The 26,684-nt window shown below is 39.6% G+C and overlaps 1 protein-coding gene across 5 annotated transcripts; it reads left to right on the top strand.

Annotated features, from left to right (window-relative positions):
* Positions 1-26,590, top strand: rasgrp4 (RAS guanyl releasing protein 4). Of its 5 annotated transcripts, none has more exons than XM_084410094.1 (17): positions 1-534; positions 10,589-10,752; positions 12,768-12,873; positions 13,084-13,146; positions 13,252-13,383; positions 13,708-13,849; positions 14,131-14,304; positions 16,070-16,186; positions 18,060-18,335; positions 18,705-18,785; positions 20,214-20,318; positions 20,500-20,609; positions 21,041-21,182; positions 21,280-21,316; positions 21,392-21,529; positions 25,187-25,383; positions 25,774-26,590. In XM_084410094.1, the coding sequence occupies exons 1-17, from the start codon at positions 512-514 to the stop codon at positions 25,792-25,794; spliced, it is 2,028 nt and encodes a 675-aa protein (XP_084266220.1). In that variant the 5' UTR covers positions 1-511; the 3' UTR covers positions 25,795-26,590. The 5 variants fall into 5 exon arrangements, with proteins under 5 accessions (XP_084266220.1, XP_084266217.1, XP_084266219.1 ...); XM_084410091.1 differs by having other exon boundaries at positions 25,539-26,590; XM_084410093.1 differs by having other exon boundaries at positions 337-534; positions 12,768-12,877; positions 13,088-13,146.
* Positions 26,591-26,684: the final 94 nt, after the last annotated feature.

The following is a 26,684-nucleotide window of genomic DNA, read 5'->3' as shown; positions in this document are numbered from 1 at the left end:
AGAGCCAGTGCCTGTATTTTAAATAGGGACTTGTTTGTATTGAATGCAGTTAGCTGTTTGTTGTGATTACGCTCATTTCGATAACCTTTTTTTTTTCATTTTTTTTTTTCATTTTTTTTCATTTCTAATGCGGTGTCGTTGAATAGGGGTTTTGCTGAACTTTATTTATTGTTTTGGTAACTCTTTGCCCTGTGGTTGACGTTCTCTGGTGATATTCAGAGAAACAGAAAGAGGGGGAGTGTGTGAGAGTGAGTGAGTGAGTGAGTGAGTGAGCGAAGGAGAGAGAGAGAGAGAGAGAGAGAGAGAGAAAACTCTGAGCCACAACAGCTGGTTTTCAGGTTTGAAGTTTTGACAGCCGTGACTGAACAGACACTGTTCGTCCCAGCCTGTAAGAGGTCACTCAGTACCTCCGGCTGGAGGAGAGCGAGTGCAAGGTGCCTGATGGGACAAGTAAGGGTTTAAGCGGCCCGGAGGGACACCAACAGGACACCGGTGGACAGGATTCGGCAGCATGAATCGCAAGGAGTCAAAAAGGTAAAGACTTTCTGGCTTTCTATTCCATTCTGACTGTCCTTTGACAGGCGGCCACGCTCTTTAGAAATGATTCGATGACACCTCGGCGCAAAAGCTCTGCTTTAGTTCTTCGTGTCACTGGGTTTAACGTGCACTTGAGGCTTGATAAGTCTGTCGGTGCCTCATTTTGCAGCGCATTGCAAAGTGATCACTGTGGTTATCTGACAAAGCTGTGGTTTCTCCTCATGTTCTTCAGAACATTGTGTTTAGGTTTCAGTTCTCTGTGAAAAAGACAGGCTAGTCACTTTCAAAACGGTTCAAAATGCACATTCATCATTCAAACGCTCCCAAGATTGTATAGATTTGCACATGTGTGCTGTGAAGAAGCAGTGGTGCTTGTCTCTGATCTTTAAGAGGGGATTTCGCACTAGGGAGATGAATTGCTTTTGACCTAGTTATACTCCTGTGACCTGTTGTGGATAGAGGTATGTTCGCTCGTTGTGTTTACAGTACATAAGAGGCATTAGCAGGAACATACTGGTTGGTGTTGGGAAGAAACATTGCAATTGTCCACTAATTTAATACCTAATCAGTAAGTTACCAAATGCTACAAACGGAGTCAGATTTTATAAGAGTGTCAGTGTACATAAAAGTCCTGCCTGCGCAAAATGACTAGTGTAACGAGATAAATGTCATAAATGAACGTGAGAATCGATATTTCTGACTAGGAGCTTTTTGGGGGCGTCTGTTTTGTGCATGTTATCTCAGAGGTCTTATCTGATTGCTTGGAAATGACAGACATAGCCGTGGCTACAGTGATGCTATCAGCATGGGTCTCATTATAGCAAGTTTATGCAAGCATGTACTATTTAATATTTAATGGTTAATATTTCATATTCAATATTTAAATAAAAAAAGAATACTTAATATTACATATAGAATTTGAAAATTATATATATATATATATACAACTATATATATGTGAAAGCAATTATAACAAATAAATATTATATAAATATATATATAATAAGTGTAAAAGAATATATATAATACATTTATTGTAAATTATATATATATATATTCAATGTGTATTTGACAAATATCACTATTTGTCAAATATACTGTAAATGCTTTTTGTCACATCTGAGATCTTAATATTAAATATATAATTAGAAAATGATATATATAAAACTGATATATGAAAGCCATTATAACAAATAAATATAAAATACAAATATATAAAATAAATGTAATATATATATATATTGATTTAAATATATAATTGACAAATATCAGTATTTGTCAAATGTAAAAAAAGTTTTTTTTACATGTACATGAAGCAGAGATGGAGAGGGTATAGACTCATGGAGAGAGAGAGAGAGAGAGAGAGAGAGAGGGTGGGCTACAAACAAGACCTTCAAAGTCCTCTGGCATCAATTAATCAATTAACGAAAGAAAGGGAAGAATTTGCATGTTCCCTGACTCTTTGTGTGTGTGTCTGTGTGTGTGTGTGTGTGTGTGTGTGTGTGTGTGTGTGTGTGTGTGTGTGTGTGTGTGTGTGTGTGTGTGTGTGTGTGCTCGTGTGTGTGTGTGTGGTGTGTGTGTGTGTGTGTGTGTGTGCGTGTGTGTGTGTGCGTGTGTGCGTGTGTGTGTGTGCGTGCGTGTGTGTGTGTGTGTGTGTGTGTGTGTGTGTGTGTGCGCGCGTGCGTGTGTGTGTGTGTGTGTGTGTGTGTGTGTGTGCGTGTGTGTTGTGTGTGTGTGTGTGTGTGTGTGTGTGTGTGTGCGCGCGTGCGTGTGTGTGCGTGTGTGTGTGTGTGTGTGTGTGTGTGTGTGTGTGTGTGTGTGTGTGTGTGTGTGTGTGTGTGTGTGTGTGTGGAGGGAGAGGGTTGGGGGTAGGGTAATGGAGCTGGAGATGCAGCCAGGAACTGGGAGTAAAACACTGGCTACTGTGGCAGGGAAGGGGTAGGGGGAGGTTGGGGGGATTTCCAAAGAGAAAGGAGAAGTTGTTTTCTGAATGACATGAATAGAGCAATGGGTGCAGGAGGAGAGGAAGAGAAAGTGAGCGAGTAGGTGCTATGCATGGCTGAAACACTCATACACTGTATGATTGCAAATGCTTCATTAGATTATGATACTGAATGCCAGGGTGTCATGATGCAAACAAACCAAACGTACACAAAAAGAAGTTCGCTGAGCTAAAAACAGCACACTGATTCTACAGGGCTCAGTATATTTAATTATAATAATTGATCATTTTTCACATGAATATTTGTTGTAAAGCGAAGCAAGACTGAAAGAAGGTGAAATATACAGTACCATTAGATCAACAGAAGTTCAATCATTTATCCAAACTTAAGTTGCGTTCACATTTACTGTTGCTTGCGAATTTTCACAAGCGAAATCCAGTCATTTCAGTAGGAATCCGTGCTTTCTGGCAGAGAAAGTGTAAAGAGTGCCTGAAGACCATACTTCAGTAAAAGTACAAATGACTCCATTACAAGTTCCAAGTAACCAACTTCAATCCCACTTGAGTAAAAGTCTTACGAGTATCTGATTTTAACAGTAAGCCTACTTAAGTATTTTAATCGTATTGAATGGCTCAAAGACACCCTAATGACACGACATGAGTTGATTTGGAAGGAGAGCAAGCACTCAAGAAGTCAAATGCTTGCTTTCTGGAGTTTCACGTGTGAGGGTGAAAAGTTTTCCACACCGATTTCGCTCAAGTTGGTCACGCAAATGCTCCGTGCTGACCACCAGAAATCTGCTTGGCTTGAGAGTTCTGACTTCTGCGTGAGAAGTGCTTCATACATCGCTATGCTATTGACAATGAACCTTTTTTTTTCTTCTCGAAATTTCGCGAGACAGGGATAGCTGAAGGTCAGTGTAATGGACGTGCTGAAAGGTACACAATGCTAGTCCACAGACTAAATTGGGACACACCAAGCCGATGGTCGCCCGTCGGGCAACTTCAGGCCAATTTTGAGAGTCGGACGGCTATGTGTTTCGCATCTTTGGCTCTAGTCGGACACCGTCTGGTTTTCATTGGTGAGAGAGAGAACTCTGATTGGCTTAGCGAGCGAGTCAGTGCACGTGAATAAAAGCGAAAGTGACGAAAGCGAGCAGAAGTCAAGACGGTACAGACAGAAGGCTGTTATAATTTTACATCATCTTACCTGAGCATTCAAATGCATGATCTGACTGGATCAGCGTGATTGATATTTTAAAATGCTAAGCAAGCACTGCTTTGTATACGGTTTGTATATATGCAGTCCTAGTTTGGGTTTCCCTTTTTGAATGACAAAAATAGATTATTGATTCCTGCTGATATAGACAGATATTTACTTCCACACAGGAGCAGAACGCACATGCTAGATGACAGTCACCTTTAGTCATTTTGGTGTGTTCAAGCGCAGCTTTCTGGCCGAGACGCAACCGAAGAGCGGCGACAACACAGTCAGCTTTCGTCACCGCTAGTTCTTTGACGTGTCCCGGGCTTAACAAGGCGACCAATTGTAAAGACCTTTCAGGATGCCCATTACTCCAACCTCCAGATAACCACACACTAATTTCCGCTGAAATATTGCTAATGTGACAGCACCTTTAGAGTAAAAAATTTAATAATTGATCACACTGACAGTTTAAAAAGTCAAAATTGCAATACATAAAAATGCAATTGAGTGACATGAGCATTTTATTCTAGCTTCATGCATTCTTTTTTGATCAACACTTGAATGTGAGTAAGTTTCATTTAAAAAAAAAGCAACATTTTGGACAAAAAGCGGAGAAAATCGTGTTTTCCGTGTCCGGATCGGATTCAGAACGATGATCAAAACACAGATGGAGTCGATCGAGTCCATCAACACACTCAAAGCTTCACGATCGTTTCCTTTTCCTGGGTCGACATTTCTATCAGTAATGTTAAGCAGTTTTATATGCTGTTTAATGTTTTATGATTGCGTTATTTTACAAGTGCGTCAGCAATGCTTTTATCGCTTGTTTCTGCTTCTTCTTCTCCTGTGTTTTGATCCGGAGAGTTAGTACTCCATTGGAAGATCTGTAATAGCGCCCCCTACCATTTAACAATGAAAACACGGACTGCTGGTAATCATCATCAATGGCGGGGAAGCGTTGTCATAAATTACAGAAAATTCTGTCAATGGCGGGGAAAGAGTTAAATAGCAATATAAGATCAAATTGAAGTCGCAACTCTTAAATATAGTCGTAATTATAAAATCACAGGAAAGAAAATCACAGGGCTTTCTTTTAAGTTTAGAGTTTGACTTCACTTTTTTAATTTTTTACAATAACACCAAATATTGATGCAACATTGTATCCCCAGGTCCCAGACGATTCCACACTGCACATACATTTGCATAGACTTGTTTACAAATTCATTTACATTAACCAAGTGCATTTTCCCTCATTTGTTTACTGTATGTGTGCGTCTGTATCTATGCGTATGTGTGTAGGTCTGCAGACTGTGTATTGTGTATTGTCATCAGCCGTAGAGCAGGGTGATGCAAATAAGCAAGCGAGAGACGTGAAAATGTGATGGGGAATTTGCATTATGCAGTCATGTTTAATATCTGGCTTGTCAGAAATAGAATGAAAAGGAAGAGAAAGAGAAATAAATATGAGGTGTATTTTATGAAGGTATAAATAGGAAGGCCAAAATTTCTTCCTGGTCTACAAACTTCAACCGAATTTAATTTATGCTCTTGGCTTGAGTGTGTATTCGTGTAGCCCTGATCTCAGTGGTTAGACTTGGTTTGCTTAATGAGATGAGAAGGTCAGAGTGTATGTGTGCAGAGAGAATTGAAAACGAGTGTGCTGAACTGGACATTGGTTCAGGAGGAAGGGAGAGAGAGCGTTTGGGAGGGGTTTGGACGTTCTAAGAACTCATCGCTACTTCTCTGCAGTCTCGACCAGCTTCCTGTTCGTGACACTACCGTCACAGACCACAGTGATTCTTGCTGATGCAGTCAGAGACAAAATTCGATGTCCAAGTCCAAGAAGGACATATTACTAACTTACACAGCCAGCAGCAGATGTGAATTTTACAGTACTGGTAGACTGATGTACAGTGTTTATGTTTTCTTTGTGTGACTGATAAAAGAGAGAGCAAAGCAGAGAGAGAGAGAGAGAGAGAGAGAGAGAGAGAGAGAGAGAGATGCTTATCTACACTCTCTAACTGTCTCTCTTCCTGTGACATTGACGGCCTGAATAGTGGCATCTATAGGGCGGCAGATATCAACACACAACCTTACATATACTGTAAACATCAACTTACTTGATCTACCGGTAGGGCTTGCAGAGCGCGAACAGTCACACATGTACACAGGCCTGTGCAGCAGACTTCAAGTGGAACCCATTGCTCTTGGTCGAAGGCTCACGGGGACATAAAAAAAATATGTGTTAGAGTAGATATAAATAATATTTAATTTAGCACCTGTAGTAAACATACCTGCAGGTTTTCATCTGAATAATATAAGCCACTAGATATTTATATTTTATAAAAAATGTTGCTTGCCCTGTGCAAAACTCACTGCAAATGTGCTAAGGTTGTTTCTAGTAGGGCTGGGTAAAAAAAAAAATATAGATTTCTCAATTTAATCGATTCTTATTTTGAAGAACTGATATCGATTGCCCTCTGAGCCCCTTCATTTTTGGTTCACATTTGGTACCTTCACGGTCAAAACTGACAGAAGCCTTATTTTTTTTTCCTTCAGGAAAATCAATGTAATATATTTTTGTTCGAAAATATTTTTTGATTATTATTTAGAATTTTATAATTCAATGCAATATTTATACCATTATAATTAATTATTTTTTTCCCCATTACAATTAATTTGAAATATTGCATTTACTGAAAAATAATTATTTTTTAAAAAATATATATTAACATTTTGTGTGTGTGTGTGTGTGTGTGTGTGTGTGTGTGTGTGTTCCCATAATACTGCCACAAAAGTGACCAAGTGTCATGCCACTTTATGAAGCAACATTTTAAAAAATTCAAAACGTAAAATGTTTTTTGACCGAAGAGGCCTAGAATCCCAAAACAGAAGAATCCCACAAGTCGATCTTTCAGTCTGTTTTCCGTTGATGAATAAACAACTTAAACACGCCTCCCATCCAGTAAATCGCAATAAGCTCGGTGCTTTATTACTTCTGATATAAAACAACATCTCAGCTTTCAAATTCTGTCAAATCTATTACGAAATTCAAACAATATACCGTTTTGGCGCTCTTTATTGTGGCGCAACATCATATGGCGCCTTCACGAAGCGCACGTGAATGATCATCTCTTCCGCGCTTTATTACAGCTTTAATGCAGCATGAAATAAACATGATTTAGAAGGTATGTTGAAAGATACAGTACAACTTACTGAAATCCGTATCATGTCTCAAGTAAGCGCTCAATCAGTGTTTCTATCGCGGAATGACATCAATAAAACAGCTTGTAATATAATGTCATGTAATGTTAGGCTACATCCTCAGAAAAGCCAGTCAATGTCCAAAAACGTGTTAGTCTGCTAGAAAAATTAACTTAGAAAGGAGCATTTTAATAAATATATGCACTATATTGCATGTTCATTGTATTTCTTATCATGTTCTTCAGTTTTGCCTTGTTTACCTGATAGGCCCCAATTAATCGATATCGAATCAATTTGAATCGAATCGCAAGCTTGTGGAATCGAATTGAATCGATTCGTGAAATTTGTGTCAATGCCCATCCCTAGTTGCTTGGGTGTTGCCCAAGCACAACCTATTTATTCACTATTTCACTAGGTCTTCTGTGGGTTAGACTGGCAGGTTGTTAGGGCGTTTCTAAGTGGTTGCTAAGATATTTATAAGTGGTTGCTAGGACTTTTCTGGATGGCTGCTATGGGGTTCAGTTCAACCACATGCGGTTTCATGTCATCTACATTAGACACCCCATCGCCAAATCATAGAAAAATTCAGTTAAGACAGTTGTATTCATCTTAACAATACACAACAAATCAATATACAGAAAAACAGATTTCTAAAATAAGGTATAGGCCACAAATCTGTGAGTAGGCTACAGTTTTCAAAACTGAACAGGTGATGTTGTGTAATATTCAGTTACTGTAAGAAACTGTTCCAGCGGGTGGAGTTTACTGGTACTGAATATTACACATCACCTGTGGCCTACTCCATTAACTGGAACAGATTTTCACTGGAACTGAATAATACATCCAAATATTGTTATGTAGGCTAATCAAGCAGCATATTGTTGTGTAACTTCACCTATTGGAACAGTATTTCACAGGAACTGAATATTACAAACAACTATTGCGAAAGAACGATTAACAAAACAATGACTGCAAAAGCGTGCACGCATTATGAATTTGTTCACTGTTACCATTGTACCGTACGTAGTTTCTGTATAGTTCTATTTTGTTAATAGATTTTGCATTCTATTTTGGCTTTCTCGTGTGTCCCTATTTTTGTTGTGTCCCTTTCGAGCCACGGGGCGAAACGGGTATGGATTGAAAAACCAAAGCAACTGTGCGGTTTACAAATCTGAGCACAGCTGAGACTTTTTCTCTGGTAGCCTACTTTTGGCGTAGGATATTTATTTCCGTCAAGGTCAGGCTGCGATGTCAAATGTATTCCCAGGAATGAGTGATACGCTTTCCGCTTTTAAAGTTTTATAAAATAAGTAGCCTAAGATATGGCTTGAATGGTTTAAAACAGGGGTGTCAAACTCAGTTCCTGGAGGGCCACAACCCTGCAGAGTTTAGCTCCAACCAGCTCCAAAAACACCTGCCTGGAAGTTTCTAGTAATCCTGAAGACCTTGATTAGCTGATCAGGTGTGTTTAATTAGGGTTGGAGCTAAACTCTGCAGGGTTGTGGCCCTCCAGGAACTGAGTTTGACACCCCTGTTTTAAAAGCATTAGCAAGAATAAAAGCGCATCATATAATGTAACGCCATGCAGCCAAAGGATGACAGAAAAAAACGGATGCTGCGTTAATTGCGTTAATAAATTTACTTAACACGGAGTCATTCTTTTCCCATTTCTACCAGTAACGCTTATTCAACTTCCCACGTCTACTACCTGCGCAGATATCGACGGCACAACTGGGTTGTAGGTTGCCAGGTTGAGCTCACAAATGGGTTGAAATTTGTATGATGTGTTGCGCGAGTAGGATGGGTTTCATACAAGATCTGGCAACTGGACAACCTTGGAATAATATATTGATGTGATTATTCATACGACGTATGGGCCATACAAATAACGGGAGTTTCACGGGAGAAATAACAAAACGGGAGGGGGGTGGGAGATGGGTGTGAAATACAGGAGTGTTGACAGGTGGTTCGGTGTGGTTACTAGGGCGTTTCTATGTAGGTATTGGGGTGTTCTGGCTGGTTGCTAGGTTATTTATATGTTGTTTCTAAGGTGTTCTGCATAGATTTAAAGTTTGCATGGTGTGGCGTATCAATCTTCTATTGGTCACACGTCTTTACGTGATACAAATTCGAGCTTTGTGGCGCAGCGAAATGCGAAACTCCTTTGCTTGAGCTAGGCCTAGTGTTTCCTGTACCCCACATTTGCATGCTTAAGAATGGAAGTCAGTGAAACAAAATGTGTAGAATTACTTTCAGTTGTTGTTGGGGAGTTTTGACTGGTTGCTAGGGCTTTTTAAGTGGTTGCTAAGGAGTTCTGGATGGTTGCTAGGGAGTTTCTAAGTGGTTGCTAGGTGTTTGCTTATTGGCCCAAGTCAAAAGATCACATGCCTCAAGCCTCTATGATTTTCTCACCCTTTAATATGACTCGGTTCTCCTACAATGTTTGTCTATGATATTTTTTATGATGTACGTCATGTGGAACTGTCAGACCTATGAGAAAAGAAACAGGATATTAGACTAAACAAACAATTTAAAGGGATAGTTGACACAAAAATGAAAATGATCCCATAATTTTACTCACCCTTAAGCCATCCTAGGTGTACTTTCTTCTTTCAGCCAAACACATTCTGGGTTATAATAAAAAATATCCTGGCTCTTACAAGCTTTATAATGGGAGTGAATGGTAGCATTTTTTTTAAGCCCAAAAAAGTGCATCCATCCTTCATAAAAGTAATCCATGCGGCTCCAGGGGGTTAATCAATGCCTTCTGAAGTGAAGCGACGTGTTTTTGTAAGAAAAATAGCCATATTTCTAACTTTATAAACTATAATCACTGGCTTCCATACCTAATGGCCAGATACGAGTCTAGTTCCGGCAGAACCATTCACTCCCATTATAAAGCTTGGAAGAGCCAGGATATTTTTTAATATAACTCTGATTGTGTCTTGCAGAAAGAAGAAAGTCATATACACCTAGGATGGCTCGAGGGTGAGAAAATTATGGCATAATTAACATTTTTGGGTGAACTATCTCTTTAAGCCCAAAGCATACTTCAGCTGTCCGCATTCCGCAATGGTCCACGCACTGTCCATATGACGTCATTTTTACCATCAGTAGGGTGAAGGTTTTTTTGTGACTGCGCAGACTGTGTGCTTACAACATGTGCAAATGATTTGAAGGCTTGAAAACAAAGTCCACTAGATAGTGCGCAGGCGCCGGACGTGTTTTCCGCGCTCGCGGCCTAAGGAGTATACTTTGAAAGGCTCACAAGACAGAATTAAGTATACCAGGGCCTTTAGGTGGATGTACAGTATCTTTAGGGGTATGTGCTAATACCTAAGAGGTAGTCTAAGCAAAACAGAACACTTAACACAACATTTTTCACGACCAGCTCACATATAACCCATGACACACACAGCCTATCAAAAAGCCCCACCATCACTGCTGCGGTTTTATATGCAGCATTAGGGAACCACAAATGAAGTGTTCAACATCAACGACATATTTCATAATATTAAACAAAAGATCTAAATGCTGCTTAGACAAGTGACCGATGTGATACTGTGAAACTTCTGTGGTCTGATGGGCGAACTGTTGCTATATATACTATGTTTAGTTTGTTTGTCCATGTCCCATTTGTATTGTTGATCAGCATTGGTTGTTTGAATATACCTTTTTTTTCCCCCACATGTTTACAGCAGCAGGAAATCCTGTACTGTGATAAAGAGCAGAAGACCAGTTCAGAGGAGAATGACTTGCCCGAGTCCTCAGGAGATCAGCCGGGTTCTTCAGAGTCCACCGGCTCACTCTTTCCGCTCTGCCAGCCTGGACGAACTCATCCTCCGCTGCCTCCACTGCTTCGGTCAGTGTTCGACTCACCCGTATCTGTCTGTCAATGTCAGCCTCAGCCTACATGACAGCCATTTGCATTCAACAGGTTGCTTGTCCTGATGTTTTCATCAAGAAAACATGACCAAATGATGACTTCCGAGTAGTTAAAGTAGTTACATCCAGGGCTTCACATTAACACCCGGGTTGAAATTTATATATAATCTATACGTGCATTTTTCAATTGTACTTTTTTTTTTAAAAGGCATCTGAAATAATAAACTAAATTTGTCATAAATATAGATTTTTCAATGCATATCAATACTGAAATATCTGAAATGCTTCCAATACTCATTTTCCACAGAATGCACGATTCTGCGCTTTCTCGCTCTCTCATCTCTCCGATTTTGTGCTCAAATCCAAAGTGTGCGCACATAAAGCCGCCTCTCAGTACTAAATTGAGTTCTTTTTCGCTGCTTAATTGCGCTTAAACAATCAAATACACACAAAATAATGTCAAAATGCCAGTCTTGTCTAGTATTCACATAATCAGTTATGCTTTAAGTGAATGTAAACAGTTGAGAAAGAAAACGCATGTGTAACAGTATAATGGATCCGTGCGTCGGGTCTTAAAGTGACAGCAGCCTAATAAACCTGCTGCCAAATTACGAGATAATATAAAAAAAATATCTATATGGCAGTTTTTCCCCATGGTATCTATGTCAAAATTGTAGCCAGTAAAAATGCTGAGTGGCTGGTGAGCAAAAAAGTAAATGTCGAGTCATTTGTCAGAACAGAAAGTCGTATATCTCCCACTTTCCTGGGGTTTTCAGCCCTGTCTCTGGCCTCATGTGCCCATCATTCCCAGTATCCGTGTGCCAGCCAGATTATGTAAGTCTGCCGAGTAGTTTGAGGGACAGAGGGACAGCTGCTCTTGTCAAAGAGAGAGGGAGAGAGAAAAAGAGAAACAGAGGGAAATCTTTTGGTTTACTAGCATTCAAGGCCTGGGAATGTGTTTGTCCCTCTATGCTAATGAGACAAAGCCTGATTGTGCGCCTCAGTTTTCGCAGGCCTGCCCTCTCTCTTGCTCTCTCTATCTTTAGATGTCTCTCCCCCTCTCCCTCAGTTGTTTTTTTCATCATCCCACTTTTTTATAATACACTTTGCATTTTATGTATTTGTACCAAATCTGTTATTGGCCAATATTTGAGATTTTTAAATTCATCAGTATTGGTTGATACTAAATATTTCATGTTTATTTCCCACTTTTTTTACCTTTAGACAACCTATTCCGTCATCTAATTCTCACTTTAAAGTCGATAATTAAAAATAATGATCATTTAATAACACTGTTAAGTGTAATCATTAGCAAGCCTCAGATTGAATATTCATCTTCACACTGTACATTAAAGTAATATTCACCCTAAAAAGGACCATTTTAAAGAGTAACGGTGAGAAAACAGAAGTTAAGAAAGCATCTGATCATAGCGATGTGGATTTGTTGGCACGAGCTCTGCAATTCAGCGGCATCATGACGACAGATGAGGTCATTAAAATTACACTGTTATGAAAGTTTGATTATAAAGTATATTTGAGACTATATAGATCTGGCTATGCGAGACTATAGTTTGAATTAATTACATTATAAGCTCTCATTTAATGTGTCACTGAACAGAAGAGAGGCTCTCGGGAGCGCGTAAACGTCACATGCTTTTGATTTTCCCGGCAAAAACATAAAAATCAGTCTACAGGCTTTCATAGACAAACTAGGAAGTCGGAAAAGGTGTCTATTCACACATTGGCAATTAAAAAGCGATTAATATGTGAAAAATCTTCCATATAGCCCCTTTAATATCGCCCATTTATTGGTCATCGGTCAAAGATGTGCGATTTTCAGATGGCAGACAATAAAATAAACCATAAAAAAATCATATTGAAGGCGAAATATCCAAGCCATGCATAGAGAGGACAATATAGACATAGACTTGGAGGTGGCCTCAATGCCCTGGAAACCATCTTGTATCTAATTCTAAACATTTTGTTTTGTAGACTCGGAAGGGAAACTGAGCAGAGGGACGCAGCTTGTGCATATGACCCTGATGATGCACAACTGGGTTGTACCATCACACATCTTCGCCCATAAGCTGCTTTCTCTATATCCTCCTTCAAGCACCACTGCCATTATTTTACCTCGTCCATCATTCACAGAATAGTCTTGGGTTCAGTCACAGCCTTAATCCCACTGACAAAGAGACAAGAGCTGCCCTGTTTTAGTTTAGCCTGTTTATTGAGGGCGGATTATTTTCACTGAGTGTAAGTGTTTGTGTTCTCGTTCTTCTGTTCTTCCTCCTTGACTTGTTATAACATATAAGGATTGTCCTGCAGAGAAAAGGGGACAGAGGCGCCCACAAATCTGCCACTTCATCAGGTTGGTGGATCCACAACATTCACGCGCGCACCTAAAAAAAATCACTTAACGAATGAAATGATTCATTGGATTCGTTGTCCTCCGCTTCTTCTGTGTCTGTCTCAGGCAGTGGATGAATCAGTTCAGACTGATGTTTGAGGTGGACCCGCTGTTAGAAGAAGCAATGGGAGATCTCTGGGCTCTGGTCAGGGTTGAAGGAACCGATTCACACTATCAGCTCTTCAATACACCTTACATGTGAGTGTTTTTATATTCGAGATTCGTGTAGCTTTATTGGCATGCCAGAAAATCTTCCGGTCATTGACAGAGCGTTAATAACCTTATATCATGTTTCTCGCGATTTAAAAAAACGTTTGATAGTTTTGATTTGTTTAGATACTACATTATTCAATTTGCGTAATTTTATAGTATTGCTAACTGTACTGTAATGCTGAAAAAAATAGTATATATGTGACGAGCTTCGGACAAAGTCTTTGTTTTTGACTACATTCTTGTCTTCACCAGTCTGATTTGTGACGATCTATTTGGTTTCTGTCTGTCCATCACTATGTCTGAAACCAGTAATCCTCCAGTGAATGTTTCCCAGACTCCCTCTCCCTCTGTGAAGAAAAGGAAGGTTTCGCTGCTGTTTGACCACATGGAACCAGATGAGATGGCCGAACACCTCAGCTACTTGGAGTTCAAAAACTTCTGCAACGTCTCAGTAAGTCACCCTGAAGGCTTATGACAGTATCTCTCACATCTGACCAGATGCTGCAGGGAAAGCTCGTGCAATCTGAGTTTATGTGGCAGTCTAACCTCAGTTTAATGCTGAAGTGACGGCGAAGACTTAACGCTGACTAATAAAGCAACCATAATCACACCCGTTGCACTCATACCAGGACATGTCATATCATATCAGAGGATCGTTATGTCTTGTCGATCACATTCGTGAGTCAGTGCTCATCTGGATTCAGCTGTGACTGTTGTTGTGTGTCACGTTAGTTCCTGGACTACCGCAGTTACGTGGTTCATGGCTCTGTGAGGGATAATCCGGCGCTCGAGCGCTCTGTCATGCTGTGCAACGGAGTCTCCCAGTGGGTCCAGCTCATGATCCTCAACAGACACACCCCACAGCAGCGAGCAGAGGTCTTCACCAAGTTCATTCATGTAGCACAGGTAATTACATACACACGCACATTCAGTCGAGCGCAACGGTAGGCTTCCAGAAATACAAGTAACATTCATTTTCTACTGAGAAATTGAATTTTAGCAATGAAATATAAACACTTCAAGACACCTACAATAGGATCAGAGGTTGTTAAATAATGGTATATGATTATTTAGATTATAAAAAAAATAAAAGAAGCGGGTGCACTAGCCAAATTCTCACTAAAGATCTACACTACCCATAATCCTGGAGAGGAAGCGATATGATGTGGCAAGAAAGATCTGATTACTTTGATATGAATTTAAATTATTAATATTAATTATTAACTATATATATGTGTGCTGTCCAATTGATTAATCACATCTAACATAAAAGTGTGTTTATATAATACATGTGTGTATATATATTGTTTATATTTATATATAAAATATATGCATGTGTATATATACACACACACAGACACACACACACACACACACACACACACACACACATATATATATAAATATATATATATATATATACACATATACATGCATACATATGTGTGTGTACACACATACATATAATATTTATATATAAAATATATAACATAAATATTATATGTATGTGTGTACACACACACACACACATATGTATGCATGTATGTGTGTATACATATATTATATAAACACACATTTTATGTTAGATGCTATCATAGATTTAACAGCACTAATATAGATACAGCATACAGTGACATTTTGTAATAAAATATCTGTAGTCTATACTTACAATTAATTACCTATAATTAATAGTTTAAATAATCAGCATATCAGTATATAATCAATAATTGCTGTTTTGATTACGTCCAAGCCAGTGCTTAATGGAATTTGTAGTTCATTCATTCATACGCAATCTTTTACTTCTTTTGTATATTTTCTAATCAAAAGTTTGTACTGTTGTGATTCTTTTGGCTTTAAACTTTTTATTGAAGAATGTTTTAAAAAAAATCCTCTTTGGAGAAAATGATTTGGATAACAACACCTGGAAACCAATTTTGTGAACACTGAGCAGCCGCTGTTGTGTTCTGTTGTGGATCTGAAAATGAAAGAATTGTACATGTTGAAATGTGTGTTTCAGTAGTCTGGAACAGTACGTCTGTAACTTTCCATCAAGACACTGACGTAAAATGTCCTGTAGAGAACATGACAAAACATGTGGTTTATCTCCGACCCTGCGGCATTTCGTTTTTTTTAGGTTGCCTGTGATATCTGTCCGTGAGATGTATGACTCAGCGTAAAACATTTTACAACATGACACTGAAGACATGAAATTTTTTGGATTACAAAATTGAATACCATGTAAATTCATCATATCGGTCAGTTGATGAGTGACACCTATCAGGATAAGCCTACAAGACAGCTCACTTTGAGGATGCCGGAGCATTTCATGTATTGGCTCAGAGGAAACGGTTACATCATATGTGCTTTGTGTGCTGGCCTGTATTTAACCACACAAACATAAATGTGCGTACAAGACAACCCAAAAGAAAACACCTAGAAAATATGCAAATGCGTCAAATGATGTGTCAGTGAGGACATCTGATATAAGTATGCCACTCGAGAGTAATGTTCCTGTATTGGGAAATGATTTGGGAGAACTGTTGCATAACTGTCGCTTTCAAGTACTTTTTTACAGGAAAGAGGATGTGCGCAGCTCGGTGTTGCCATGCATCGAGAGAATGTAATGCTACGATTCACTGCATGCTTCTCATCTGTACCCCTGTTTGAGCAGAAGCTGAGAGCTCTACAGAACTTCAATACTCTGATGGCGGTGATAGGAGGCCTGTGTCATAGCTCAATCTCTCGTCTTAAAGATACAGCCAGCCTGCTGTCCTCTGATGTCACAAAGGTCAGTTTGTCTGACCCCTAGGTTTGCTAGCCACATCCTCTTTGCTCACACGCAACTATTTTTACAAGGGCTTAACAAATTGCCTGATCTTACGTCATTGATCTTTCAGCTATTGATCTATGTATTGATTCTTTGATTAGTTCGAAACAGCTGCATCTTTAGCGCAGTTTACAATCTCTCCAACACAGCGACCATAAGGCAATCAGTTTCATTGTTTTCAGTGTTTAATATTAGTTCAGTTGTATGCAGTTCTAGTGGAGCCACATCCACAGAAATCTAGGTTTCCCTCCAAATTCAGTGCAAAAATGATTGCAGATTCTTTGTGGGCCCATCTTACTGAAGGATTCGGGCTCCTTACGTAAATGTTTTAGGTGTTGTCCTATTTTGGAAGGACAATTGAAATAACAATCTTGCTGTTTTGCCCTTGTGTAAGGTACAGGACAGCGCAGATTGCTTTAGGTTGAACTGTTTCTGCAAGCAGGGTACTATAAATCTCTGAATACCTTTATTCAGCAAGGATGCGTTAAATTAATCAAAAGTGACAGTAAATACATTTATAATATATTACAAAAGATTTCTATTTCAAATAAAATGCTGTTCTTTTGAACTTTCTGTTCATCAAAGATTCCTGAATCATGGTTTAAATTAAATTAAATTTTAAAATATAGTAATAATATTTCACAATATTACTGTTTTTACTACATTTCTGATTGATGCAGCATAAGATAACATTAAAATCGTTTGAAATCCAAACTTTTGAAAGGTAGTGTACAATATGCTTGTGTTCATTTTTACAACTTGAAATGTTAAAACATTTATTAGTGTATGTTGAAATTAACAGGTTAATAAATTATGTAATTACAAAGGTGCAGTAAGCGATTTCTGAAACACTGTTGAAATTGGTTTGGACTGAGTAGCACAACACACTTATACCCAGTCAGCAGTAGGGGGCGTGTCCACTCATGATGGGGGAGGAGAGAGAGTGAGCCAATCAGCAGTAGGGGGTGTGTCCACTCATGATGGGGGAGGAGAGAGTGAGCCAATCAGCAGTAGGGGCGTGTCTGCTCATGATGGGGGAGGAGAGAGTGAGCCAATCAGCAGTAGGGGCGTGTCCACTCATGATGGGGGAGGAGAGAGTGAGTGAGCCAATCAGCAGTAGGGGGCGTGTCCACTCATGATGGGGGAGGAGACAGTGAGTGAGCAAGAGGGAGATTTGAAGAAACACTGTAGAAAGAGAGATGGCTGAGAGACATTACAAATACAAAAGCAAAAATCTCAGAGGACTATCACAGGAAAAAGAAGGGTTATGATCAGACGAGAGCTTTAGGACCCGCGTTAATATCAGAAAAGCTTTCCAGCGCTGGAGAGACCTAAGCAGGAAGGCCTGACGTTGCGTTGTTTCTGCTCCATAAATGAGTAACATTGGTTTTGCCACGTTTCACAGAACCAAGATATGTTATTGTAATGTTAGGTATAGTAACAGGACAGTTTTGAGTGTCTCTGTTTGTCTGGAGCTGCTGGAAACTAACAACCAACTCTTGCTTGTATATACTCTTGTGTACTCTGTTTATTTTTTGTTCTTCCTTGTCGTTCGTTTGTCATCTTTGCTATATTTTTTACAAAGCATTATTTTGCTTGGCTTCAGCTATGATAAAGAGACATCCACTCTTGCATTGTGTGTTCGTGCATTTTGGGGGCGGAGCAATGAAGGGAGGGGTGTGTTTGTTTTGGTTGATTTAAAATATCAACAGTTTTTCTCAGAAATCACTCACTGCACCTTTAACTAATATTTAAAAAAGCGATCTTTATTGATATCAATGAAAAAACTCAATGAGAAAGCCTCAATACCTGTTATTTTCCCTTTTCCCCCCAGACTCTCAGTGAGCTCACAGAGCTGCTGTCATCCTACAGCAACTATTCAAACTACAGGCGGTTGTACAGCGAATGCACTGGATTCAAGGTGCCCATCTTGGGTGTTCATCTCAAAGATCTGATCTCCCTCAATGAGGCGTTGCCAGACTACCTTGAGGACGATAAGATCAACTTGGGGAAACTGCAGCATTTATACAGCAACATTAGCGACTTGTTGGCCATCCATGACTGCACCCCACCGTTTGAGGCCAACAAAGACCTGCTGCACCTGCTAACGGTGAGACGGAGGGAAAATGGTGGTTTGAAAGTGATTTATTAACAACAAATCCATTTACACTGGAAAGCCTCTCTTCTCGGAAGTGTTTGTTGTGCCTCATGCAGTGCTGTGGGTTGTAAATACCTGACCAGGCCCCACCAGTACGTGGAACAATTGTGTCTATTTAGAAGCATGTAAACATGTCTTTATTTGATTTCTATAGAGAGCCTGCATCTATTTTTAAGCCTAAATGAGTATTTTTAACATCTTGCCGGGCAGCCCTCATCTTTGTGGTTATGCTCGGCTGTTTGTGTGTGATACTGAAAGATGTGGATTGCAAACGGTAGGCGTCCTCTCATGTGTAACGATTCTGCCCCACCTTGCCCACAGCTCTCGCTAGACTTGTGTTACACGGAGGATGAGATATATGAGCTCTCCTACGCAAAGGAACCCAAGAACCCCAAAATTCAGGTGAGGCCCTCAAAATAAACATTGCCTTGCTATCTGGCTGTAGCTCATGCTTAGGATTCAGGATTCAATCAAACACCTAACACAAGATATTAATGTCAACGACATGGTTCTCATTCTTATATATAAATTTTTATATTTCTTAAATATTAATTTATTTAAATGTATTAATTTATAGATACAATGATTTGAATACACATTTATTATGAGCAGTCTATCTCTATCTATCTATCTATCTATCTATCTATCTATCCATCTATCCATCCATCCATCCTTCTATCATCTATCTATCTATCACCTATCTGCCATCCATCCATGTATCTTCTATCTATCTTCTATCCATACATCCAACTATCCATCCATCCATCCATCCATCCATCCATCCATCTATCTATCTATCATCTATCCAGCCATCCATTTATCTATCTATCATCTATCCATCTTTCTATCATCCATCCATCCATCCATCCATCATCTCTCTATCTTCTGTCCATCCATCCATCCATCTGAATGTCTTGAAAAAAAGAAAAAAAGCTATTTTTTGCAATTTATACATTATAAATTGAGTTCACAGGTAATTGTACTCCTACTGTCATTGACACCAGTTACTAATGACTAGTTTGCAATCAAGTTTTAATTGCAAAAGAGCTCAAAAAGGTCACAAATGGCATCACAAGTTTTGAAAAAGCTACTACAAATTCAGTCATTTTGGGTCACAATAATCTTAAGAGTTCTTGGGAGTTTTGCAAACAACAGCAGGCGAAAAATGCCATATATGGACCATTATATCATAGAGAATTGGAGGTGTGCTCTTTTCACACGGCCCAGTAAGAAACCAGCAATAACGCCATGAACCACATGGAAACACCCTGAAAACCACTCAGAGCGCATTAGCAACCACATAGCAACACCCTGGTAACCTCCAACGGTTGGCATTGCATGGCATGGCATTATTGCATGCAAGTATCACTCAGAAAGTATGAAAATGTAGACATGTAGACTCATACACAAACTTTGACATGCATTACATATTCAACAGGCTGATATTCATGACTTATGCTAGTGTTTTCATATTGTCTGACCTCGTATGTGACCTGTTTATAGACAGGGAGTATCCCGTTCTGATGTGTGGGTACAGGACTCGGCGCACTCCTCTTTGTGCAAACACTTCAAAGAAAACCACAAAAAAGACACACATTGCTGAAAGACGCGCGATCGTTATCTTCGTTGCTTTCAGTGTGGGTGTCGTTACGTACAAGCTTTGTTTGATTATTTCCTATAAGTCCTCTGTCTGTGACAGCATTCGCATTTTTTACAAATAAAACGGCTTTGTTTGTATAACGTTTTCCAACGTTGCTGATCTTATGAGCGCTGGTGTTATGCGAGTGTCAAAACAGAACTGTCAGGTCTCTAACCACACTTGTTCTGTAGCCCGTAGCTCCAGTGAAGCCCCCAGTGGTTGCAGAGTGGGGTTCGGGACTGACTCCACGCCTGGATCCCGCAACCATCTCCAAACACGTTAAACAGATGGTGGATGTAAGTGAGAAACGTGTTTATTCCCACTCTTATAGGGCCAGTTCCTTACTGTGACAGTGTGACGGGTTCCTGGCCGTCCACTCTCACTTCCTTAATAGCATGCAAGACCAAATGTCACAAACAGATTTCAGAAGTCAGTCTCTCGCTTTCGAGATAACAATGATTGCGTTGCCCCCTACAGTCCATCATGAAGAACTATGATTTGAACATGGACGGCTACATTTCTCTGGAGGACTTTGAGAAGATTGCTGCAAATTTCCCCTTCTCCTTCTGCACGCACGAGAGCGATAGGTACGAGGCCTTTTACACTCTGATAGACGCAACCCCCAAAAACACACAAGAAGTGAAACTTAACACTTGTTTTCGTCCAAAGTTTTTTTTTTTTATGTTTTAGAAAGGAGTATCTTAAGATCACCACGATTACATATATCTGATCAAAAATACAGTAAAAAAAATATCCATTTACTATTTCAAACTGTTTATTCCTGTGATGCAAAGCTGGATTTTCAGCATCATTACTCCAGTCTTCAGTGTCACGTGATCCTTCAGAAATCATTCTAATATATTTTGATTGATTTGAAATGGAAATATTTTGTAACATAAAACTTTGGATCAATTTGTCTTAATTGCTTTATATATATATATAGTGGATTTTCTCCAGGCCTGATTGACTTGTGTGTGCAATTCATTAAAGTAATCAATCTCTGTCCTTTATTTTTCAGAGAAGGAGAGATCAGTAGAGAGGAAATCACTTCATATTTCATACGTGGGATGTCAGTGTGTGCTAAGCTCGGCTTCAACCTCCACAACTTCCACGAAACCACGTACAAAAGGCCCACATTCTGTGACTCCTGCGGAGGATTTGTGAGTGTTAAAACTGAGGACCATTGCATTTGCGGAGCTCAGCTCTTGACTTGTCTTTGTACCTCATCTAACTTTCTTCCCCTCTATTCTCCAATAGTTATGGGGAGTCATAAAGCAAGGCTACCACTGCAAAGGTTAGAACATACTAATCAACCAGTTTCCTATAGATTGGCACATCTGCACCATTTTAACCGTGCTCTTTCTTTCAGACTGTGGAGTAAACTGTCATAAGCACTGTAAGGATGTGGTGGGAATGGAGTGTATGAAGAGGTTCCAGGTGACCAGTAGCTCTTGTCCCAGCACCCCAGGCCCCGTCTCAGGCCACCACACTAAGGGCAACAGCTGGAGTGAGTTTTCTTATGCCAATTATGATACTGTATACAGTAAGTCAGCCGGTCAATATCGCAAAATAACCCCCAACAGGGTGATCACGGCATAGAGGGACATTGTACTATCCTGAAGAGGTTTATTTTTGCAATATTGACCTTTTAATTGTCCACTATGCCATTTTTGAATGATTATCACATAAATCAGGTAAATGGATATTAAATATAGATTTGAGAATTACATTATTATGCAACAAGAAAGAGACCATGGTGTGATCATGAAACAAGCATAGCTAATAGGAAGGAAAACCAACACTCTCAATGCAGTTCGTAACTATTTTATTTGTTTATAACTATTTTTAACAGGACTATTTTTGTGTATTTTATGAATTTATAAAATAATACATTTTTATTATTGTTTTATTTGTAGAATCTGTTTACGCCGCACTCAGATAGGTTTATGGGTAGACCTTCATGCTTGCTTTATTGTAAAATATTTTACATATTCATACGAATCCCATCATACGAAATCACAACCTTGTGAAATATATAGGTTTTCTCATTAGATCGAGCTGGGAAATCGGTTGCCAGGAATATTTGTGTGTTAATTTTATTGTTTGTTAATATATTTTAGCAGTCATTATTAAAAAAGATGTGTGACTGCATGTTAACACAGTTGACCAATCAGAATTTAAAGTACATCTTGTATTAAAGGTGCACTGTGTAATATTTAGGAGGATCTGTTCATATCATATACATAACTATGTTTTCAGTGGTGTATAATGAACCATTATGTTTTATTACCTTAGAATGAGCAGTTTCTATCTACATACACCGCGGGTCCCCTTACATGTCAAGTCGCCATTTTGCGCCGTCATCTTTCTACAGTAGCCCTTAACGGACAAACGCGTTTTGTCACTATGTCGTTCTTCAAGCAAAGAAACTAGCTGAAGTCAGCGAATAAAACACTGACACAATGATCAACAAGTAACAATCATATTCGCAATAACATTTAGTTTTTCTGAATAATTAAGTAAACAATTTCTTACGTAATCTTTGTAAAGAAACCTCATTGCTTAACTGGCTCTTCTCTGCTGTCTCAGACGACGACATCTTTTCCTGTCCGCCACCGTAACTTCTTTTGGTTGCAGTTCGCACCAAAAAATAAATAAATAAATCACACACTGCACCTTTAAGCTAATGCACGTTTAAAACCCCTATGAATTAGCTTTGATACACCCAGGCTGAATGTGAAATAGCATAATTCCCTTACTATTAATAATAAGTACAATAATATGCAACCACTTATGAAACTATTTAATGGGTATTTTAAGCATATAAAGATGCAGCAAAAATAGTAACAGCGGTATGCTATTTAAAAATTAACCAGGTATTCCCCTCATAATGATGCATTTCTAACTTAAACAGGAAGTTTGATCGGGACATATATATAGAAGAGCCAGTGCCTTTTATTTTTAAAGTCAGCATGAAATGTAAATTCGATGTTTTCTGAATGCATCGTACTAATCTTATTGTGAGTGATTCATCCATGTGTATGTTTTATTTTTAAATGTCTTAATATTTTGGTGAAATGGCAGACTTCTCTCTGGTGACGCATGTCAAACATCATTTAGTCCGCTTAAACCCCGCCCCTTTCTTAAATTCGACCTCAAGCTAACATTCAGATCTGCCTCCATCCAATGAACAACCGATGCACCGTTACACTTACCTGTACATCAATACTTGTCACTTTTTCAACAGTCATCACACAGTTCTCCCAACCAACTTTCAGTTAGGTGTTAATTTCACATTCAAAAATGCACTAAAGCTATCATTCTTCCATAACACTAGCGAAGATTGGCACATGCATCAAAGCAACTGCTGTTGTGCTGTTTTGAAAAACTGACCTAAGTATCGAGAAATGTGTCCTAGTGATTGTAAAAAAAACAACTAATGGCATAGACATTACTGCTTGCTGTCAGTTGTAAATAGTATTTGGGTGATATAATTCTAGAAACTGTTTGATAAGACATTTGTGTAGTGCAGGATGAGTCATCAGTATATTTTTGATCTGGTTTCCTGGAAGAGCAAGACTGAAATTGAAATGTGTATATCTGCTAAAAGTGAATTCATGTCAATGTCTATGAATACACTAGCATACAGATAGCTACAAAGCTAATACACATGGATTAAGAGCCACAGAAATCCTTTAAGTCTTCATAAAACGGAAGCTGTGACAGTATTGTCTTCCCTATTGTGTCTTCTCGAACAAGAAAAAATAAAAAAATAAAGTACTGCGGGACTGATTGGATGGTTGTTAGTCGTGCGTAGACAGATCTTCAGACTGACGGCAGAAGGTCTGGACTTCATAGCAGCTTTCATTGGCCAAGGACCGTCCAGAGGCCGTCTGACCGACATGTAAAGCAACCAATCACATCAGTTCGTTCTGTTCCGCGTGAAAATGTAATGTCGATGTCCCTATAATAACAGACCGGTGTGTAATACTCTTGGACGTATTTTAAAAGTCTTTGCCATGAACTTTACGTACTTTTGAAACTCCCGTGTTTAGTGTGACTCATTGTCATAGTTGTAAACACAACGCGTTCTTTTTCCATGAGGGGGTTTGGCATCACGACGGCTTTGTTTCCAGGCGGACCGTTAAAGAACGCGACACACACGTCTCCTGCTAGTCCTGTAGAATTCAACCAATCAGATGACGACTTCAAAAATGCTGAATTGTTTCCAGTTAAAGGAACACTCCACCGTTTTTTCATATTAAACTATGTTATTCCCTTAACTAAGACGAGTTGATACATATCTCTCTCGTCTCAGTGCGTGCACTCAGTCGCTCTGGCGCGCGGCGACACTTTGATAGCACTTAGCTTAGCCCAGTTCATTCATTAGGGACCAAACAGAGATGAAGCTAGAAGCGACCAAACACCTCCACGGTTTCCCTATTTAAATACAGTTACACGAGTAGTTACACGACCAAGTATGGTGACACAAAATAAAACGTGGCGCTTTTCTTAGCGGGTAAAAAGGATAACTATAATGTATGGCGGAATAGCACTTGGGAGCACTTCGACTCGGCGCAGTAAAAAGTCACGTTGGTTCTGATGACAGAAGTGAGAGGGAGAGAGTGCTATTCCGCCATACATATATATTATTGGTCGTGTAACTACTCGTGTAACTGTATTTAAATAGGGAAAACGTGGAGGTGTTTGGTCGCTTCTAGCTTCATCTCTGTTTGGTCCCTAATGAATGAACTGGGCTAAGCTAAGTGCTATCAAAGTGTCGCCGCGCGCCAGAGCGATTGAGTGCACGCACTGAGACGAGAGAGGTATGTATCAACTCGTCTTAGTTAAGGGAATAACATAGTTTAATATGAAAAAACGGTGGAGTGTTCCTTTAAGTGTGCCATGTGCATCAGACGTTCAGCCAGTGGTCCGTGACGTCTGAGGCTGAGGCTAGGTTGTGGTTTGCTGTTGCTGTGATCTAATGTGAGAGACAGGTTGTCGCGTCCTTGCGCCACTAAACACGTCATCAGAGTGAGGGGAAGTTAGCCATTTTGCATGGATAAATAATTTAGAATGAACAAAAAAATGGTCAATTTTGATTTCATGGTGACTTAAGGTGCCAGGTGATTTATTGGCTCTGTTTTCCGGCCTTTCAAATCAGGTTCTGAAGAGGAAGCATTTGTCTTTCCTAATGGAAACCGATCTGAAAGCTCCAAGGGCCAAACCTCATCAGACAGCGACGCCGAGGCGGGCACACTATCCGACAGGTCCACTCAGACAGACCCAGGCGTTTGGACGCCGGTGGCCAAACGGAAAGATCGTCTTCATTCCCAGAAACAACACCCCCCCCTTGAAAAGGTATTGCCATGAAGCACACAATGTCTTATTTTCTTGCATTCCTCACAGCAAACATAGTGGATGTTTTCAAAAATAGATTCAAAAAGTTACGTTGGTGAGCGAGACTGGTTAGCATACACATCTTGAGACTAACGTTACCTGCCTTATCGTCCCAGAGTGCCACTCTACCAGCAAGGGTGCGAGGTTCATCTGCCCCTAGTTCTCTCCTACAGGAGAAAATGGATGAACTGAAGCTGAACAAAGATAAACGAAAGGAACCAGACTGAAGTAGTCTGTGCAAATGGCCGTTTGTTTGTGTGTGGTGGAACTGTTAAATACACTGGACAGAACAGACCGAAGAACATGTCCTCATCTTTCTCGCCAACTGTCTTGTTCTATTGTCTTCAACAGATTGTTCATGACGTTCATTAAATGTGATGAAATTCTCCCCGGAAGGGATTTTATTTAAGGAATTACAGATGGTCCGCTTCCTCAGGGCTCTTTGAAACCCTGCCGGTGGATCCGTACAGTACGAACTCTCTATGCACCAGCGTCAACTGCCAGCGAGGACCGGTTAAATGGACCTCGCATCTCCACAAGTACTCAAAAGTGGACTGCGACATCATCAACCTCACTACCACTCGTCTTTGTACGAGACCGACGGACTTTCTTGCCTTTCGACACGAAGTGCGAGGTGCTTTCCGCAAGAATCGTTCGATTGCGTACAAACATCTACTGCCTTAATATTCACACTGATGGGAAATGACCGACCGCATTGGACTTGAACAGGAAGAATGTACCTCCTCTGTTAAGGGACGTGATTTCGGTGCTGATATAACACCCAGAATGCATCACTGTGCCTTATGTAATGAACAATTTCATTGAGAAGGAGACAAAGGGTATTATATCACTGTTTATATCAGACAATAGTCCTGTCTCAATTCAAAATGATCACAATCTACTTCATTAGTGACCGTGTCCGTCCGGCGTATGGAAAAAGAGCGGGAGAGTGACATTAAGGGTCAATTAAAACGAACACTGTGGACCAATTTTGATTGTTTTTCTAACATGTTTTCAGTTAGACCATCTCCAACTTGAATGTCTGTTTTACTAAATCTTGAATTTAGGCTATAGATTTTTATTTATTGAGGAATGATAAATCTTAAGTATTTTCCATAATAAAGCACTGCCTGATGTGATTGAAATAAAAATGACAAAATGACCGAAATGTTGTTGTTTTTTGTGTCCCATACGAATGAACGCTGGTTTCATTAAATTCGACATGTTTTGTGAGTGTGACAACACTTCATCAGCAGAGCCAC

Source organism: Rutilus rutilus, assembly GCF_951802725.1.
Source record: "Rutilus rutilus genome assembly, chromosome: 5".
Taxonomy (NCBI): Eukaryota; Metazoa; Chordata; class Actinopteri; order Cypriniformes; family Leuciscidae; genus Rutilus; species Rutilus rutilus.
This window is presented reverse-complemented; position numbering and strand designations above follow the sequence as displayed.